This window comes from Staurois parvus, unplaced genomic scaffold (genome assembly GCF_062004578.1).
Source record: "Staurois parvus isolate SC_StPar_1 unplaced genomic scaffold, SC_StPar_1.0 ptg000018l, whole genome shotgun sequence".
Taxonomy (NCBI): domain Eukaryota; kingdom Metazoa; phylum Chordata; class Amphibia; order Anura; family Ranidae; genus Staurois; species Staurois parvus.
The window spans coordinates 88,452-109,800 of NW_028317814.1; the positions used below are offsets into that span (position 1 = coordinate 88,452).

Genomic DNA, 21,349 nt, shown 5'->3' on the forward strand with positions numbered 1-21,349 from the left:
TAATAAAATATCAGTTCATATTTTTGATAATAATGCGGTTTTCTCAGAAAGCCAAAACTAAATTATGGCTCAATCGTAACACATACTCATGCCATACATACTTTTAGAAGTGGGGGCTCTATAATTCTCATAAGCAGTTTTAAATATTTTATATATTGCCTATGCTAAGCCTATCCCACAGAGAAAGGTTATATGCATAAGGGAGCTCCTTCATGAATTAATCAGAGGTGAGGTTGAAGATAGGCATTCATAAGAGTCCTAATTAGAGTTATTTAAATAAATGTGGATTGATAAGAAATGTGTGTTTCATTACCATCTCAAAGCCCTATAGCACATTACCGGCTACACACTGCCTAGGCGTCATTTTGTGAAATAATCTCTTTTATATTGGAAGGGTGCAACAAAGGTGCTAGAAGAACATCACCTCAGTCTTTGCAGTATTATATCTGCTACTAAAGTGTCAGGCTCTCTAAGAACCATTGGGTTTTTGGCATTTCAGAGCCAAAATAAATTTGCACCATTAATAGTCAAGAATGGTACAAATTAGTTCCAAAGAATCAACCCCATAAGAAAATGAAAATAACAGGATAATTTGACTGATAAATCCTCCATTATTGGGGTTCATTCAGTTAACAGTGGTTCAAATGTATCTGATAAAAAGGTTTGCGGTCAGGCTTAGGTTAAGTGGAAAATGGTCTTTTTTGGGGGGGCGGGGGTTAGGTGTGAAGGGATTTATTTTATAGATTAGCTTAAAAAGGTAAAGCCCAGTACATATGACTAGAAAATGCCCCAAATAAATGTAACGCACAAGCCTACAACACCATGACAAACACTGCAGACCTACAATCACCGTCCACTTTATTAGGTACACCTTGGTAGTACTGGGTTGGACCCCCTTTTCCCTTCAGAACTGCCTTAATTCTTCATGGCATAGATTCAACAAGGTGTTGGAAACATTCCTCAGAGATTTTGGTCCATACTGACATGAGTTACTGTTGCCTTTCTATCATCTCGAGCCAGTCTGCCCATTCTCCTCTGACCTCAACAAGGCATTTTCGTCCACACAACTGCCACTCACTGGATATTTTCTCTTTTTTGGACCATTTTCTGTAAACCCTATAGAGGGTTGTAAGTTAAAATCCCAGTAGATCAGCAGTTTTTGAAATACTCAGACCAGGCCGTCTGGCACCAACAACCATGCCACATTCAAAGTCACTTAAATCATCTTTGTTCCCCGTTCTGATGCTTGGTTTGAACTTCAGCAAGTCAACTTCACCACATCTAGATGCCTAAATGCATCAAGTTGCTGCCATGTGATTGGCTGATTAGCAATTTATGTTACCAAGCAATTGAACAGGTGTGCCTAATAAAGTGGCCAGTGAGTGTATGTGACCACTTTCAACTAAGCCCGATTTATGGTTTACTAATTTAAGAGCCTATACATAAATGTATAGGGTACCAAAAATACAGGAGAGTGGAAACACATTTACTTACCCGATCTTCCGCTCCATCAGCAGACAGCACTCCTCCCACACTCCGACAGTGGACTGTCCCTTGGCGTCAACACATCCAGTGCAGGGCTATGGACCTTGCATTGGTCTTGATAACATTAGTACCCTAGGCTAGCACAGTGTGCGGAAGAAAAATGATGTGAGAATTGGTCTACCCCAGACTGAGCACAAGTGAATCTTCTTTCGTTTGTTCCCCTAGAACGTGCAATTTTTTTGTTGTTGCCTGGAGCTAAGTTTTAAAGCCAAACAGGGTCTCATGCGATTTTCTTTTCTTTATAAACCTATATAAAAAAATGGTGCATTCTGTGCTCACACCTCAGTGCTCTATACTGGCACCGCAGAGTAAATACCATAGCCCTCAGCAAGTATCTTCTCACAGATCGGTATTGCAGAGGAAAAGATGGGAGTCTGATCAGCTTCATTATGGAGGGGTATGAAAGAGTTTTCTGCTCTTCAGCAAACATCACTACAAATACTCTACACTGCATTTATATTTAACGTCTTATTTATAAAGTGCAGAGCATAACTCACAGCAGTCAGATAGCCAAGAAGGAAAGCAGATCGGCATGCTGAGTTTAACAGACGGCACCTACTCAAGTAAATAGGACTGAGCACAGGAGTCCCTAGGGTTGGTGTCACCCGATGCGGTAACACGTGGTGTCACCCCTCCAGAGAGGAAGGAGCGGTGCTAGTGTAGCGGTAAAATGAGTATCCCGACCCTGAAACCGGCACGTGCGCAGTTGCTTCAAGGGATACATATCTTCACGGGTCGGGATACTCATTTTACCGCTACACCTGGGGAAGCGGTCACTGTGCTGGGAATCTGGGATCATTCCAATAACTGGCCAGGACCTTCACAGAGCCCAGAAGCTCTGCTGGAATCCTGCTCCTGCACCCCCTGTGATGGTGTCACCCGGTGCAGCCCGCACCCCTCTAGGGACGCAACTGGGGCTCAGCCGCAATCATTTAAGAAGTCATACTGGCACCTCCTCTATACATTTTAATATTACCAAGAGGGGTTTTGTATTGACTACCGCACCATAACTGCAAGTGAAGTGTGTAGTTCGTGGTTGCAAATCGAACCGAATAGGTGCCCCCCTTCAAAATCAGCTTTGCTTTGTATCTTGGCTGCCATAGTAGACTTTAGGTGGGCAGTCAGGGGTGGTAAAAATGCAGATCAACCAGCTATTTTTATCGCCCATGTGAAAGGGACCTAACTACACACCAGGGGCGGACTGACCATTTAGAAACTCGGGCACTGCCCGAGGGCCCGGGGTCAGTAGGGGGCCCCATGAGATGCCCCTGGTACCTTTTTCATAGGCTTTTTTGAGTCTGGGCAAGGACACAGGGGCCCCATGATCCCCTATTGCCTGGGGCCCCATGAGTTGTCAGTCCGCCCCTGCTACACACACTGTTTAAAAAGGCCCTTATTCAGGCACTGAACTTATACTGTTCATAGGAGTCCAGTTTTAACAGAATGGGGCAGCAGCCCCAGGTACATATTATCATGAATGCTCGAATCTTGAACTGATTGAATATTTAGTCTTTTAGTCTGAAAATAGACACATAAACCTCACTAAATATTTATATCCATACTAATTTACCCATTACATAACAAAGCAATGACGCACGTGTCCACCATTTTGAAATACAAACACAGTGACATCTAATTGGTGGTTCACCAGTAATGTTTTTGTTTTTTTCCCCCCCTTTCAAGATAAAAGCTGCTTTAATCTTCAGAATGCACAATCAGCTGTGTCTGGGATTCAGGCGCTTCATTACCTGCTCAAAGCTCAGCAACATAAGGGAGGTTATGAAGCATAAAAACCAGGCCTCTATAGACAGGCCTACAATTAAACTCCGACCGAAGAGGCCGTGTGAATAAGGTCTGTAGATTTCTGCGCTGGCAGTCTTGTTCCAACAGGCTTTGTGATCCTTTGACACCGATTTGTTTTAATACCACCCCCCCCCCAAAAAAAAAAAAAAAAAAAGGAAAAAAAAAGCTTTTTATTATTTATGATGATGGCCAAAGTAAGTAGGCCTCAACATGACTTCAAAAGCAAGGCAGAGAAAATTGCTAAAGGCATGCACTCGACAGAAGCTGCCACCCAAATGTCATCAAAGACTCTTCCCTATTCATTAGAGACATGATCATAACATGGCTATTGTCAGTGAGGTTTTCACCACCAGGCATAATCTTTCCTCCCAGTTTATAGCTCACAGTCCTGTCAACAGGTAGAAAGCAGCAAAAATATGGTGCCGTATAATCCCAGATAATTGAAATAATGATTGCACATTTTTTCCCCTAAGGCTTTCTAAGGGATGTTTTGTAATTATGTTACAAAATCAGTGTGCTGATTTTCCAAAACGGAAGTCAGAACTATGAATACAATTTTGCAATACCTCAAGTGTAACAAAATTACTAAAAAGCATAACAGCCTGTGGTAAAAACAGACCATTAATAAGAAAAAAAAATAAAACCTATTCAAAAAAAAAAAAAATTACTTTTACCATTGCTCTTTCACCAATGGTTCAATTAGAAATGTGAACAAAGGTCGTCCGATCGGCTGCGCTCCAAACAAACCACTTTATTGAACCAAGATAAAACCAATACACAGTGGAAATACAGTGGGGAAATGGCAGGTAAATGCGTTTCATGATAAAGACAGCACTTATTACCCTGAGGTTGTCTTTAGCATGAAACGCGTTTACCTGCTAGTCCCGCACTGTATTTCCACTGTCTGTATTGGTTTTATCTCGGTTCAATAAAGTGGATTGTTTGGAGTGCAGCCGATCGGGCGTCCTTTGTTCTCATCTATGGAACACAGGAGCTAGGCTAGTGCCTACAGGAGGAGTTGTGCTTGGAGATTGGGAGTTTATCTACCTTGAGCAGTTGTAAACATCAATTAGAAATGTGTTTCCCACAGAGACCAATAAGGATCCTATAAGCTAGGATCTAATTTGCCATTTTGGGTGAAACACAGTTCCTGTTAAGCATACACTGTCAACGAGGCAGCCTGCCAGGTACAGGCATACACTGTCAACGAGGCAGCCTGCCAGGTACAGGCATACACTGTCAACGAGGCAGCCTGCCAGGTACAGGCATACACTGTCAACGAGGCAGCCTGCCAGGTACAGGCATACACTGTCAACGAGGCAGCCTGCCAGGTACAGGCATACACTGTCAACGAGGCAACCTGCCAGGTACAGGCATACACTGTCAACGAGGCAGCCTGCCAGGTACAGGCATACACTGTCAACGAGGCAGCCTGCCAGGTACAGGCATACACTGTCAACGAGGCAGCCTGCCAGGTACAGGCATACACTGTCAACGAGGCAGCCTGCCAGGTACAGGCATACACTGTCAACGAGGCAGCCTGCCAGGTACAGGCATACACTGTCAACGAGGCAGCCTGCCAGGTACAGGCATACACTGTCAACGAGGCAACCTGCCAGGTACAGGCATACACTGTCAACGAGACAACCTGCCAGGTACAGGCATACACTGTCAACGAGGCAGCCTGCCAGGTACAGGCATACACTGTCAACGAGGCAGCCTGCCAGGAACAAGAGCTACATTTACATTTTCACTTTCCCATTTCTAGGGCTGGTTAGCAAAGGCAAAGATGATTGGTCAGTGTTCTTCAGCCGCAAGTCCCAAGTAGGCCTCATCCCTGCGGACGTTTTAAAATACTTCATAAATATTCCAGCATCAAAAATGCTTGTTTTGACACATTGCTATGTCCAGGGGCGGACTGACCATTTGGAAACTCAGGCACTGCCCGAGGGCCCGGGGTCAGTAGGGGGCCCCATGAGATGCCCCTGGTACCTTTTTCATAGGCTTTGTTGAGTTTGGGCAAGGACACAGGGGCCTCATGATCCCCTATTGCCCGGGAGCCCCATGAGTTGTCAATCCACCCCTGGCTATGTGCATTTATGCAAGTTTACAGGTGTTCGTATTTAGAAGGGCATGCAGGTAAACCAATTCTATTGGCTAGAATATGCACATATTTGATTTATTTTTTTAAATTGGCTAGAATGTTATTATATAATTACAGTGTGCGTTTGTACCCGTGCACCCACTCCTGCACGCATGTCAAATTTTGACATGTGGCTGTATCCTTGCAGCCACTGCATCTGCATCCACTTGTATACAGCTCCAATGCTGATTTCAGACACAGAAACAGCCCCTCAGCACGCAGTACAGATGATAACACATGGGTGAGCCCTATATGCCTGTACGGGCATATGTGCATTCATTATGCTAGTAGGCTCCCCCCTGAAAGCAGGTTTGGGACATTTTTTTTTATATGCCCCTGAATGCTGCTCTAAAACATGAATTTAAATTTATACATTGCTGCATCCGCAGGCATCAAACCCCCCTCCAACAGAGGAGGACCACTTTGGCCCTGCCCCTGTTTAGCCCTGCACAGTATCAAAAGCAGCCTGGGGAGGATGCACCCCTAAAATCAGTGGGGGGGGGGGGTGAATAGCCCCACACAGTGCCCAAAGCAGTGTGGGGAAATGTGCGACTGGATGGGGGGGGGGGGGTAGGGTGCAGCTAACCCCTTCCCAATTGAAGAGTGCTTAACCCCGCACAGTATCCAAAGCAGCCAGGGGGGCATTCCACTGAAGTCTGGGGGGGGGGGGGGCACTTAGCAGCCAGGAAGGAGGAGCTAGCATCCTGCCAGCAGTATCCCAGTGCCCATTATAGATGCCCCAGGACCAGCGGATACAAGAGGAGGAAGTGGAGGGGCGACACGCAGTACACTCAGGGCTCGTTCGCACAATGTGTGGTTACCATGTTTTTCCAGACTGGATAAACCAAGGTCACCTTTAAGGCACAAAGATAACAATTATTTTCTATGTGCCCTGCTCACACTTGAATGCAGTTGCAGCATGTCTGTATTTTTACACAGCGCATTGAAAGGTACCGCACGTCACAGCAAAGCATCTGTGAATGGAAGAAAGTCTGGACAGTGACATGATTCTCTCCTCTATTCACAGATTGAGCTACAGGCAATGGAATCAATAAAAGCACTTTTCTCATTGGAGGAGAGGGCATGTCTTTGACAGATCATCTTTAGTGCAGCTGAGCCTGGAGACCTGAAGCTGGAAGAGGACAGGGAAGATGAACAGTGAAGATTTCTACACAATCCAGCAACCTGAACAGTGTGGGACATACTACATTACAGGTAAGTAATTAATGTAAAGCTGTAGAGAAACACAAAAAAAAAAAGAAGGTTTTTAATTAAACTTCATATTTACTGCACTGGCAGATCTCATTTTGAGTTGCAATCTAGATTTTCACCCTTGCCCTAACAAAGGGGTTCAATATCCCAAGGATTGAGCATTACTTCATATATTAATGTGCTTATAAGTTAAACTGTCCCTTCATTCGTCTCTCTAATTGCACTTTGTAAATTGTTCGGAATAGCTTGCAAGCTGCCTAGAGAGTCCTATGTATAAACCTCCTCCAAAAAATAACTAAAAAGGTAAGAATATTTTTAGGCATGTTGTGTTATTGGGAACACAAACATATAGTTGGACTTGTCTTACTTTAAAGCAATTACAGAAAGCTTTCTAATCAGACCGGCAGTCTGTTCCTCTGGGAGTAGACAATGAACATGAACACAGGTCACCTTCTATAACAACCAAGCCAGTTTTGTCCTTCTCTCCCAAGAGAGTAAAGCCACACCCACCCATTATAGGAGCGATTTCTTTATCAATGGCTCAGCTGCTGTTTATGGCCCAGGAATATGACCTTTCATCTCTTTAACCAATTGTGTCCTCAAGTCTCGATAAATGTTGAGTTAGGCCAAATACATAGAATGGTAATCTCCAATATCATCTGCCATTAGGGTCAATTTAATAAAATGCACAATTTTTTTTTTAAATTTAATGGTATTTTTTCCAGAGAGCTTTCATTTCTAACGATTGGTTGTATTTTAAGGTCTCCTTCACACTGGCGATTACATGAATTCCAGCAGAAAGAATCGGTGGGTTCATGCGGCTGGGATGACAGGTGCATGCGAATAGCAGCGACTGCTCAGCCTGTACAAGGTAATGATAGGCTGACAGCAGCCATTGCTATTTGCATGTAAGTGGTCTCCTAGATTGTAAGCTCGAAAGAGCAGGGCCCTCGAACCCCTCGTGTATTGTTTTGTTACTGTATTGTCTCATGTTCTGTCCCCCACTATAATGTACAGCACTGAGCAAACCTTTTGGCGCTATATAAATACTGTATAATAATAATAATAATAATAATAATTAGGGATGCGTCCAGGCCAAAACTGATGGCCAGTTAGTATACTGCCTGAAATCCTCTTACATCGTGGTATGTCTACTCACGTTTTAAGTATCTTCTATTGATGATGGTTATAATTTGGGGAGGGACCAGGGAAGGGGAGTCTTTTTAAGTCTGGAATATTCCCTGTTTTTCAGTCCATCTGGCTTCTAGGCTAAATAGTGGAGGTGATCCATCTTGAGTCTGCTGATGGTATTCCGGTCCCTTGCTTCACAAATAATGGTTGTCCCCATGTGCCTTTTAGGCCTATACAGTGGATGTGTCATTTCACGCGTGGAGGTAAAGCTTTGTTAGAACTTTGGGTCTGGTTTACAATATTATTCTATAATGCAGAGATGGGTTACCTCTGTTAAGGCAACTTTGACTATTTTCTACATTTTGGTCTCTTGCAGGTCTGTGGTGCTCCCTATTACCATACCTATTAGCTGGAAAACTACGATGATGATGTCTAACCTTGCCCTGCACCCTTGACCTATTATCTAATCTTAGTTGCACACTGCCCGTGATTCCTGTGGGGTGTTCTTGGTTGCCCATTTGCCTGTTTGATGTGCCCCCGCATTCGCTGTAGGGTTGCTGTTCTGGTTGGTTGTGGGGACCTGCGTTGCTGCCTTGAGTAGTCCTTTATCATACAATACACACTGTTTATATTTTCATGTAAGTGCCTTATAGGCAGTATCCATCTTGTATTTGAAGTCTATTGGTAATGTTTGCAATGATTACTTGTAAGTTTGTCCATTTTTTACATGCATTGCTAGCCCTTGTGGAAGCGACCCCGTCGCAAAACATGTCGTGCTTCAACTAAACAGCTCGGATACCCTCACTTAGAAGTAAGTGGATTGTGTTTATCACCTCTACAATATTTCTAACGGAAAACCGTATATTCTCTTTAATTGATGGGGGGAAATGCTGCGATTTAATGTGCAATGCATATGAACAATTTTAAATATGCAAAATATATTTTAGATATGGTATGTTAATAAAGTAACAATTGTGTTTACTTTCTGTGTACTGAGTTTATGTGTCTAAAAAGTCCTTAAGCAATCTTTGATACAACTGATCCTTCAATCGGGACGTGGCACTATGACATTTCCTTTGTTGTGACCTCTAGCCACGCGATGGTCAACCTTTTTTGTTCAACTCTAGAAATACTACCTGAAATGCCATCCCCTGGACACAATGGGGTTGATTTACTAAAACTGGAGAGTGCAAAATCTGATGCAGCTCCAGGTTTTATTGTCAAAACTTAACTGAACAAGCTGAAGTTAGAAGCGGATTGGCTACCATCTTTAGTAAATCTCCCCAATCTGTCTGCATCCAGGGCCAGTCAGAGTTCATAACTGAATGTATCCGGTAGGATGAGCAGTTTCATGCAAACAGCGGTGGCATTGGCCGATCATTTACACAGGGTAAAGACCTGGCCATGCCACTGATAGTCACAGCTGTTCACACACACAGGGGGATATTCACTAATACTGGTGCACACAGAATCTGGTGCAGCTCTGCACAGTAACCATTTTGGTTCTAGATTTTATTGTCAAAGCATAAAGCAGTATTAATAAACCAAAAAAAAAAAAAAAAAAAAAAAAAAAAAATTTACAAAAAAATGTCCCCTGCAAAATAAAAGCATAATGTGCTAGTGTGCATTGCATACTAGCACAATATGAAAGAGTGACATTAGAACAAAACCCTCCAGTGGCACGCTGTCACCACTGTCAAGGCTTCCATCTTCACTCCGTCTTCCTTCCGGGTTTCGGCTGTTTGACTGGCTGAGCCACGATGACGTCATGGGCGGGCACAGCTCTCTCAATGACTGGCACATTCTGCTTTGCAGAGAGATAGAAAGCAGCATGTCCCTGCTGACAGGAGAGAGACCTGTTTTGTTTACAGGTCTCTCCACTGCCAGTTTCTCCAGCGATCGCTGAGTCCCGGCCATGAATCGCTGGCCGGGACCCGATGACTGACAACTCTGGAAACCAATGACAGCGCAGGCAGGGTAGCATGCGTGCGCGCCTTCTACCCAAAAATGAAAAATCATGTATTTATACGTGATTCTGCACAGCGGGTTGCCCTGTAGCAGTATATCTTAAATGGTTAAATATAATATAAATAATATAATTTGCATTTGGCAAATTTAGTATAACAAAACCTTTAGGGCTCGCTCACACCAAGTCCATTGAGTTGTGTTTTTCTGACCACCTCCGCACATGAATAGTGTGAACAGGACAATAACTGGCTTCTATGTGCCATGTTCACATCATACATGTGCGGTTGTGTGCAGAAAAATACAGTTCAACAGACATGGTGTTAATAAGCCCTTGGAGGGTGTTAATAAGCCCTTGGAGGCTTCTATATTAATTTGTACTTACATGGAACTTGAGTTCTTGAGTTATACGTCCTTAGCCACCACTAAGACTTGACATGGGATGTAAGGCTTCACACACAGGCAGTAACCACATATTTACCAGATGGTCATGCACAGTGCGTGCTGTAGTGCCATTCTTTTACAATAGGACCCCAATAGAACTGTACATGAGCTGCCAACACACCAGAAGTACAGAGCACCACAGTCCCCACAGTGTGCATTGTGGTTCCCTTTGCTGGTGAAAAAGTTGCAGATGCGTTTAGGTGCGTCAGAATAATTGGGTTGTTTTAATCCCCAAAGCACTTAAGTTATGGGATGCACAAGTGGAAAGAAGACCTGAATCTGAAGGGTTCCTTTGGAGAAAATAACCCCAGTTGATACACAAGGCCCTTTAATCAACAAATAACATAGTCATAACTATACTAAGGGCTTTGTTTTTGCGAATTGATGCCAGGCAGCATAAAATAATATACAGGCGTTTACAGTAAATAACGTGACAATAAAATATTCCAACATTCTTTGCATGCAATTGCCTCACTCTTGGTAGCCCCTTAGGGCTGAGCTGGGGCTAATGCTAGCCATACAATAGTCAAAAAATCATTCAAACTGATTTTCGAATAACGAACACGGTCGTGGGAGCAATCAATATTGCCATCATGTAATGACTGAATTTCGAATGATAAATCAGTCAGTGGACATAAATTAATGTTTTTGTTCGTTTTGTCACAATATGCACAGTTTTATTTATTTTTAACGCGCGAGAAACACATTAACCTTTCACATTATCGTCCGTTCAGAAGCAGTTTTCCAACCTTCTCCTTTTTTGGCTAAAATAAGTGAAAACTGATTTTCTAATTTTTCTCTATTACCTGCCGAAAAATGAACGAATTAATCAAATAATGGATTTTCAAACCATTTTAAGTCTAGTATATGGCCACCATTATTCTCCTATGCTTTAGTTACTTGTGAAGCAGATAACATCAAACCAGCGCAGTCAAGGGAGGCAATCCCTGGAATTCATAAGGTGTGTCATAGAATCTGTCTCCCGATAGTACGACAAATAGTTATTTTTCTCGACTTTACTTATCACTGATATGGCGGTACTTCTTTAGGAGTCTTCCTGGTAGGTTCATTGGCGCCGGTCTAAATTGGCCCTAGTACGTGTATTTATGAATGGGGGATAGGGACCTTAGATTGTAATCTCCTCGAGGACAGGGACAGATGTCAATGTACAATGTGTAAAGCTCTGCATAATTTGTGGGTGCTTTATAAATCCCTTTAATAAACACACAATAGCGCCATACAGTAAAAGTGTTTTATATATATATACCAGAGGCGGACTGACCATTTGGAAACTCGGGCACTGCCCGAGGGCCCAGTGTCAGTAGAGGGCCCCATGAGATGCTCCTGGTACCTTTTTCATAGGCTTTTTTGAGTTTGGGCAAGGACACAGGGGTCCCATGATCCCCTATTGCCCGGGAGCCCCATGAGTGGTCAGTCCGCCCCTGATATATACAAACTTAAATTTGTCCCACACATCAGTACGGACATTGCAAAGGGTTTTCCTGAGCTACATACACACCTGCAGAAACGTGTCGCAGATGTTTTACTGAATCACAATGAATGACTTTAGAGACACCCCTGAGAAAAAAAAAAAAAAAAAAACACAGCTGTTCTTATAAAGCCTAAAGTTTGCCATATACTAGCAGAATTTCAATAGATTCTTTCCAGAATGTTCGTTTGATTTTCTAATTGTTAGTAGGGTCAAGTCAACAATCTTTTTTTTTTTTTTTAATGAGAAAATTTGAAGGGGTGGGATGGAAACTTTCACAAACAAGCAAATTTCTGCCTGTATGTGGTTTTTAATTTGGAAATTTCATTCATACCAAAATCAAAAACTTCTGAACGACATTCGTCAATCTTTTTTTTTTTTTTTTTTTTTTTTTTTAAATACACTGATGAGATTTTTCATATGAACGCTCATTCAAAAATCTACCAGTGTATGGCCAGCTTTAGAAAACTACTCAGAGAGTGTTTTTTTCTTATACAACTCCTTCAAAGAAAGAAAACAGCCATTAAAATCAGAGGTGAGAAGGTAAAAAGGAAATTGAATTTACCTACGGAATCAATGTCCAGGATGCGCTGTAGGTCGCGAATGCTGTGGATTTCGCTGTGAGCCAGTTTCTCTATCAGCTCCTGAGGGATCTCTGCTTCCTTCACATAGCCAGGGAAGAAACACATTTCAAATACAGTTCACAGTCACTTCCCATTCCCAGTGATTATCCACACCCACTACAAATGTACAGCGTGCATCCCAGTCCCTCCCTCCCGGGTGAGCATGCTGCAGGATAAAATACATGCATGACGGGGCACAACCAGCACAGACACACAGCTCGGGTAGACACTCTGTATTCTAGCACCAGGCCTCAGATGGCGCTGGATCAAGGGTTGCTCTAGCTTCCGTCAATGTGTGAAAAAGGCCTAATTATCTTCAATGTCACCAGGGGAAAGTGCTGCAGATTTCCTATTACAGTCACAAAGGAAAACAAACGTCAGCGTCACTCATTTGCTTCTTACGCCTTATTTACACCTTCTGGTAGATTGCCCGGGTTACCTTTGCTCTCTAACTCACTTTTTTTTGTTCCCTTAGTAAAAGCCGTCTTTGATTGTCTCTGCCTATTTCAACAGCAGGTACTTCATAACAGTAGCAGAATGCTGTAACGTGTTAGCCATCGATCAATGCAGAAGGTCTGCAGTTGAAGTGAAACTCTTTAGGGCTCATTCACATGGAGGTCTAAAACGCAGCATTTAGATGCTTACAGCATTTTTTTTTTTTTACGCATCTAAACATGGCACTGTAGCAATCAATGGAGCCATACACACCGTTACATCTACAAATGAAAATGTGCACCGTGTTTTGCGGGCATACACCAAAAAAAAAAAAAAAAAAGAAGAAGAGTAGGACACAGCTGCATCCAGGGCCATACATATCTGTAAATTTTATGTGTGTGGACACATGGACATACATAAAGTCATTAGAAGAATTGTACATGTCTAAACTACATTTATGTGTGTATTTTACGCTGGATCTTCCACTAGCAAGAACCTGTGTTCAGTGCAGAATATATGCATGTGTCCGTGTGAACGCATGAACTTATTCGCTAACGTGAGCTATAAAAGATGCAAATTTTCAGGATAACTTATGATGGCCACACATGCTTCAACTTTTGTTTTTTTAATGTTTTTATTCTAACCAATCAAAGCGACCAAATGCACAAACAAATTGAACAGCCATAACTTACCTTTCAATTATTTTAGACTGGATTTGATCATATTGAGTTCATCACCAAAAGCAGAAAATGATTGATCGATTGGCTTTGACCAGCAGCACTAAGATACGCTGTTCATAAATACAATCTTATTTAGATTAATCACATTATGAGATTGCATGGTAAAAGAGATGCAATCGATCATTACAAAGTTCTGATCATACCTTGACCAATCGATTGAAACTCACTTCCCCATGTGTGGCCAATTGACTGAATGGGTTGTTGATTATAGATTGAAAGAAACAGATTTTTGGAAGGTGTATATCGCCATCGTGTATGGCCACCTTTGGATCCTTTCGTCTGACCAGGGGCGGACTGACAACTCATGGGGCCCCTGGGAAATAGGGGATCATGGGGCCCCTGTGTCCTTGCCCAAACTCAAAAAAGCCTATGAAAAAGGTACCAGGGGCATCTCATGGGGCCCCCTACTGACCCCGGGCCCTCGGGCAGTGCCCGAGTTTCCAAATGGTCAGTCCGCCCCTGCATCTGACTTTATATAAAAATCCTGATGAAGGGATCCAAGTTATCCGGAAAGCTTGCATTTTTTATAACTCAAGTTAGGCAATATAGGGTATGATTCAAACTTGAAAACGGCAGTTACTTGGGAGGTTACCTGTTGCCTCCTGAGAAAGCATCTACAAGGGTGATTTTACATGTATCTAGGTAGTTTTCCTACTTGGTACTTGGTGACTTTAGGGATGCTGGAAGATGAAAAAACACTGCGTGTCCTATTTTCCTCTTCAGTGACCATGAAAGCTCTTTCTTTGAGGTGCCGTTTTCTTTTCCTGCCAAGTACAGTGGGGGGATAGGAGTGTATTGAACACGCTGGTCTTAATACGCTGCTATCCCCCCACCGTACTTGGCAGGCGCAGAAAACAGCAAAGCCAGTAAGACGTGAAGTATGATATGCCTAATACTGCAGTAATGTCACTAGGTCCTGGTTAATTCACACTGCGTCAGCTTATTAGAGGGCTTATAAAATAATAAAGAACAATGATATGCCAAACCCTACAGCAAGCAGTCACAAGGCAGCTTTCATTTGCCTGCCTGCACCAAGCAGCTAAAACACAATTTCTGATTGGCTGCTATAGTTTATTGCATATCGTTGCTCATTGCACTGCCAGTAACATGTGAAAATAACAATTGAAATTTCATTTCTAAACATTTTTGCAAATAAAGCAAACATTGACATGAAGAGTTTACAAATATTCTCTGCTGTTTAGCCCCAAGGCTGACTTCCTGCAAGAAACTGTCTGGAAATGAAGACACAAAGAAGAAACGTAAAATTGGCCATATAGGTTACACAGGCAGCTACAAGCCAACTCTAGTCAGAATAATAAATAACAACTATCCTAATAATAAAAATACAAATACGGGGTTTCCCAGGTACAGTCAATGATGTATGGCATATGGGCTGTAAGCTCTTCAGTCAACAAAAAAATGGTTTATTCACACCTTTTTTCTAATTTAGGCTTTAGTACGATGGGGCTATGAAACGTAATTATTATTTTTTTTAATTGGGAACAGGTTTAAAGGACAGCACATTAGCACAGTGGCCTTGTAGATCTCTGGTGTTGGGCTTATGTCCCACAAGGGGCACTATCTGCTTTAAGTTTGTATGCACTCCCTATTTGAATGGTTTTCCTCTTGGTGCTCTTGCAGTGGTCCTGGGCTTTTCTCCTACCAGGCAAGAAGCACAATCCCACTACACACCATTCAAAAGAAGAAGCAACATTAGGCAACACTAATGGCAACCATAGGATATGATCATTTGTCAGCACACTATAATTCATGCAAACTTGTCGACTGACTGCAAACATTTTGGAGCTGCACAGGGTATGTGTGACCAGGTGACTGACACCTTGAAGAAGAAGTCCTACGTAACTCAGAACTTTTTGCATGAATTGAGGTGTGATGGCAACATATTCTATGGCAGGGTTTCTCGATCAAGGTTCCATGGAACCCTGGGGTTCCTCCAGAGGTTGCAAGGGGTTCCTTGAACAATTAGCAATTTCTACCTCTCAGATAAGTTCCAACTGACACCATTGTTCTTCTTAGCTATCTATAAGGGGGTAATTCTTCCCAATGTCTATAAGTGTAAGGAGCATTCTTCCTAAAGACCATCACACTAATGTATCACGAGTTGTAGATATACTAATTTTTAGCAGGGGTTCCCTGAGACCAGAAAGTTAATTCAAGGGTTCCTCTGTGCTGAAAAGGTTGAGAAAGGCTGTTCTATGGTATCTCCTACCAGAAGCACACCTGTCTAGAACAACCTGAATTCCATGGAATCCTGGGGTTCCTCTGGAGGTTGCTAGGGGTTCCTTGAGCAATGAGCAGTTTCTGCCTCTCCGAAGAGTAACCATGGACAGCAATTATATATTTAGGTATCTGTAAGGGGAGGATTCTTCCCACTGACCACAAATGTAAGAAGCATTCTTCCCAATGGCTATCACACTGAGCTGTTGAAATAGAAATTATTAGCATGGGTTCCCCAGAGCCAGAAAGTTATTTTAATTGTTCTTCCATATTAAAAAGGTTGGGAACGGCTGGTCTAGAGTACGTATGTCCTCACCATGCTTGTGTGGCTTTCCACTAGGTGCTCTGGTTACCTCCCACTGTCCAAATGCATACTGGAAGGTTAACGCGCTCAATATTGCATGAGTGAATGTGGTGGGAACATTAGCTTGTAAGTGCCTCTAGGGCAGGGACTAATAGTAATGTGTAGTGCTCTCTACAGTGTCAGCACTATATAGCTGAATAGTAGAATGTGTTTGCAACTCAGCAACTCTGTCCTGATATATATATAAAAAAATGTCTACATAGTAGAAAAGACCGGTGGCTTTGGAGATCACCAGTTCCACGTAAAACACCATTAGAGGAAAGGGATAGACAAATAATTAAAGCCAACCATAACAGCAACATTACATTTTTTCTTTACATTTTGAGGAGGGGGTTAGCATGGTTCACAAGCCTGACGGTCAAGTGAGTACAACCTCCCCAACACAATCTACCGTCTGATCTCAAGTCCCCCCCTGAAAACCTACAACAGTCACTTCCACCCAACACTGCATCAAAAAAGTCTTAAAGTAAAAAAAAAACCCTGCCATTATAGATAATACCCTCATAGGCGACAGGATTTACCGTTTCTCTTTAAGAACCCTGGGGATACATATTACAGTCTATAACACAGCCTTGAAACTTTATCAGGTCTGGCCCAGTTCTCACACACATGCGACAGCATGGTTATTTTGCAACCTCACCAATAAAAATTCATTATTAACCTTGTCTGTGCTGGGGGGCACGCTTCATACACCAAGTTATCCATGTCCCTCCACACCGCATGCCAAATTTACAATGAAACAGACACAAGGTATACATACATCCATTAGCAGATCTAGACGTAAAGAAATACATATGCCATTTTTTTGAAGGCATAATCATAACTCGCAAAAAGATTTTTGGTATATGGTACCAAGTGCAGCATTTTTTTTTTAGCAACCGGTCAGAATTGATCTTTTATTGATTTAGAATTTTGGTTGCGATGGACCATCGTATATCAATTTTACTCTTTGTATCTTTTTTCTTTTATACAAGCCAGACCAGCAAAAATGTAAAATCCATATTTCATCTAGTTTTTTTGAACTTGGTCTTGTGTGGCCAAGGCACAAATGCGGGGCTCTAGGGAAATACTCCAATTCCCTACCTGCTAATTAATTTTCCAGCAAACCTGGAAAAAAAATGCTATAAATATTAAAAATGAAGAGGAGTTGACCTGCTTTTCAATAGCACGGTGTCTTCTAAGGGGCAGAAAATTGATTTTCTCTTCTGCCACCAATATTAGCAGCAAATACATTTTTTTTCTGCACTACCATCAACTGCTGTGCCAATTTTCCATGTAGCCTCTCTTTTCTGCTGCAGGTCTAAAGATCAAACAAATCCAGATTGATTATAGCTTTGTAACTTTTGTACTAGGAGGCAGTATAGACAAGGAGACAGATGTGCTCAGCAAAAGAATACAGTATATCACATGTGTAAGGCCTCTGACACTGTGTAGTTTGAAGGGAAGGAGAAAAAAAAAAAAAAAGGCTTTAGAAGTGCAATGTGCATGAACATGCCCTAACCTTGTCTAGGCATGGTCTCTGAGAATGTGCATTTGTCAGTGGTGGGGGGACTCAATCCAAAAAAGCGATCACTGGGGTTGATTTGGATCCCATGTAGATGAAGGGAATCCAGTGCAGCTGTCATTAAAAGAGGCTCCTGCAGCTGCTGCAGAACCTCTTGGGAAGCAGATCTTGGATCTAGAGGGGGGAATGGACAGCATTTTGGTGGTCTGAGGCTTGCAAGGTTTTTTTTTTTTTTTTGAAATGCTGGATGGATGTGTCCCCAGCCCTGCCCATAGAGAAGAGATCTGCTGATGGATCCAGTGTTACAAGGATGGAATAGAAGGAGAGGAGAGCAGACCTACCTCGCCAAGGGAAGGAGACAGGTAGCAGACGCCTAGAAGCAAAATCCAAACCCAGCTCGTCATTGCGTTCTGCTGCACTTACTACTGAATGACAATGCAACAACGTCTTGATGTAGGAGCTGCAGAACTGCTCCTGTGTCTGGGGGAGTCACTACCATCCCTTAGAGGGGGATCAACACCCCACCAAATGTCACCGATCTGATGCTGGGTTTTGGGGGGGTGTGGGGGTGGGGAGGGGGGTCTCCAGCACCGAGCTGCCTCTCCTCTTCCCCCCTGCTTCTTCTTCTTCTTCTTTGCAGATGGTTGTGTCAGCAGAGGCTCGGGGTGGTGTGCATGTCCGGATCCCCCGGAGAGGCAGATCTAGATCTCCAGTGAGCCGCCCATCACCTGTCTGCACGGAGGAGCTCCCGGCACCCCTCCCCTCCCCGGCCACTGAAAAAGGCACAAAAGGCAGCAGAGAGCAGTCTGGGAGAGGGCTGCAGGGGAGACAACTTTCCACAGGCACAACTCCAGGCTGCGAGCCCCCCAGCGGCGCAGCCCCCCGCACTTCCAGCCGTGATAATCCCTCGGAGAGCCGGGCAGGGAACGAGCGACAAAGTCCGGAGATGTCAGCCGCTGCTCTCCGCTCCGTGCTGCTGGGAGAGGGAAAGAATCTGGAGCGGAGATTATAGCATTGCCAACCTCCCGGCGCCGCCCCCTTCTCCCTTATACTAAGCAACACAAACAGCCGACGAGTGGGCAGGAGCTTCCAGCCAAATGACTGCTACAGCCAGGGGTGCTGCCTGCCCGGGGGATCAGGGGTGCTGCCTGCCCGGGGATCAGGGGTGCTGCCTGCCCGGGGGATCAGGGGTGCTACCTGCCCGGACTGTACAGGAGGATCAGGGGTGCTGCCTGCCCAGGGGATCAGGGGTGCTGCCTGCCTGGGGGATCTGGGGTGCTGCCTGCCCAGACTATACAGGGGGGATCAGGGGTGCTGCCTGCCCGGGGGATCAGGGGTGCTGCCTGCCCGGGGGATCAGGGGTACTACCTGCCCGGGGATCAGGGGTGCTGCCTGCCCGGGGGATCAGGGGTGCTGCCTGCCCGGGGGATCAGGGGTACTACCTGACCCGACTGTACAGGGGGATCAGGGGTGCTGCCTGCCCGGGGGATCAGGGGTACTACCTGCCCCGACTGTACAGGGGGATCAGGGGTGCTACCTGCCCGGACTGTACAAGGGGGGGTGCTGCCTGCCCCGGGGATCAGGGGTGCTACCTGCCCGGACTGTACAGGGGGATCAGGGGTGCTGCCTGCTCGGGGGATCAGGGGTGCTGCCTGCCCAGGGGATCAGGGGTGCTACCTGCCCGGACTGTACAGGGGGATCAGGGGTGCTGCCTGCCCCGGGGATCAAGGGTGCTGCCTGCCCGGACTGTACAGGGGGGATCAGGGGTGCTGCCTGCCCGGGGGATCAGGGGTGCTGCCTGCCCCAGGGATCAGGGGTGCTACCTGCCCGGACTGTACAAGGGGATCAGGGGTGCTGCCTGCCCCAGGGGATCAGGGGTGCTGCCTGCCCCAGGGGATCAGGGGTGCTACCTGCCCGGACTGTACAGGGGGATCAGGGGTGCTGCCTGCTCGGGGGATCAGGGGTGCTGCCTGCCCGGGGGATCAGGGGTGCTACCTGCCCGGACTGTACAGGGGGATCAGGTGTGCTGCCAGCCCCGCGGATCAGGGGTGCTGCCTGCCCGGACTGTACAGGGGGGATCAGGGGTGCTGCCTGCCCGGGGGATCAGGGGTGCTGCCTGCCCCAGGGATCAGGGGTGCTACCTGCCCGGACTGTACAAGGGGATCAGGGGTGCTGCCTGCCCCAGGGGATCAGGGGTGCTGACTGCCCCAGGGGATCAGGGGTGCTGCCTGCCCGGGGGATCAGGGATGCTGCCTGCCTGGACTGTACAGGGGGATCAGGTGTGCTGCCCGCCCGGGGGATCAGGGGTGCTGCCTGCCCGGACTGTACAGGGGGGATCAGGGGTGCTGCCTGCCCGGGGGATCAGGGGCGCTATCTGCCCGGCGGATCAGGGATGCTGCCTGCCCGGGGGATCAGGGGTGCTGCCTGCCCCGGGGATCAGGGGTACTACCTGCCCGGACTGTACAGGAGGATCAGGGGTGCTGCCTGCCCAGGGGATCAGGGGTGCTGCCTGCCTGGGGGATCTGGGGTGCTGCCTGCCCAGACTATACAGGGGGGATCAGGGGTGCTGCCCGCCCGGGGGATCAGGGGTGCTGCCCCCCCCCCGGGGATCAGGGGTGCTGCCGCCCGGGGGATCAGGGGTGCTGCCTGCCCCGGGGATCGGGGGTGCTGCCTGCCCGGACTGTACAGGGGGGATCAGGGGTGCTGCCTGCCAGGGGGATCAGGGGTGCTGCCTGCCCCGGGGATCAAGGGTGCTACATGCCCGGACTGTACAGGGGGATCAGGGGTGCTGCCTGCCCCGGGGATCAGGGGTGCTGCCTGCCCGGACTGTACAGGGGGATCAGGGGTGCTGCCTGCTTGGGGGATCTGGGGTGCTGCCTGCCCAGACTATACAGGGAGGTTCAGGGGTGCTGCCTTCCCAGACTATACAGGGGGGATCAGGGGTACTGCCTGCCCAAGCACCACAGGGGGATCAGGGGTGCTGCCTGCCCGGACTCCACAGGGGGGATCAGGGGTGCTGCCTGCCGGGGGGGATCAGGGGTGCTGCCTGCCCGGACTGTACAGGGTGATCAGGAGTGCTGCCTGCCCGGGGGATCAGGGGTGCTGCCTGCCCGGACTATACAGGGGGGATCAGGGGTGCTGCCTGCCGGAGCACCCCAGGGGGATCAGGGGTGCTTCCTGCCCAGACTCCACAGGGGGGATCAGGGGTTCTGCCTACCCGGACTGTACAGGAGGGGCAGAGGCGGACTGACCATTTGGAAACTCGGGCACTGCCCGAGGGCCCGGAGTCAGTAGGGGGCCCCATGAGATGCCCCTGGACTATACGGGGGGGATCAGGGGTGCTGTCCGTCCTGGCTCCACAGGGGTGATCAGGAGTGCTGCCTGTCCGGGCTCTACAAGGGGATCAAGGATGCTGCCTGCCCATGCTCCACAGGGGGATGAGGGTGCTGCCTGCCCGGGCTCTACAGGGGGATTGGGTGCTGCCTGCCCGAACTGTACAGGGGGATCAGGGGTGCTGCCTGCCTGGGCTCTACAGGGGGGATCAGGGGTGCTGCCTGCCTGGACTCTACAGGGGGATGAGGAGTGCTGCCTGCCCAGGCTCTACAGGGGGGATGAGGGTGCTGCCTGCCCGGCCTGTACTGAGGGATCAGGGGTTTTGCCTGCCCAGGCTGTATGGAGGGATCAGGGGTGTGGCCTGCCGTGCCTGTACAGGG

General features: G+C 46.3%; 1 protein-coding gene across 3 annotated transcripts in view; it reads right to left on the minus strand.

Moving 5' to 3' along the window:
* The window catches only part of PDGFA (platelet derived growth factor subunit A), an 88,308-nt gene extending 69,660 nt beyond the window's left edge, over positions 1–18,648 (minus strand). The window contains exons 1-2 of one of the 3 annotated variants that reach the window (XM_089681788.1): positions 17,978–18,648; positions 12,298–12,394 (exon numbers count right to left, since the gene is read on the minus strand). In XM_089681788.1, coding sequence (XP_089537914.1) covers positions 12,298–12,394; positions 17,978–18,040 — 160 coding nt within the window. In that variant the 5' untranslated portion in view covers positions 18,041–18,648. The remainder of the gene's footprint in view (positions 1–12,297; positions 12,395–17,977) is intronic. The other 2 variants (XM_089681795.1, XM_089681801.1) reach the window with 2 other exon arrangements.
* Positions 18,649–21,349: the final 2,701 nt, after the last annotated feature.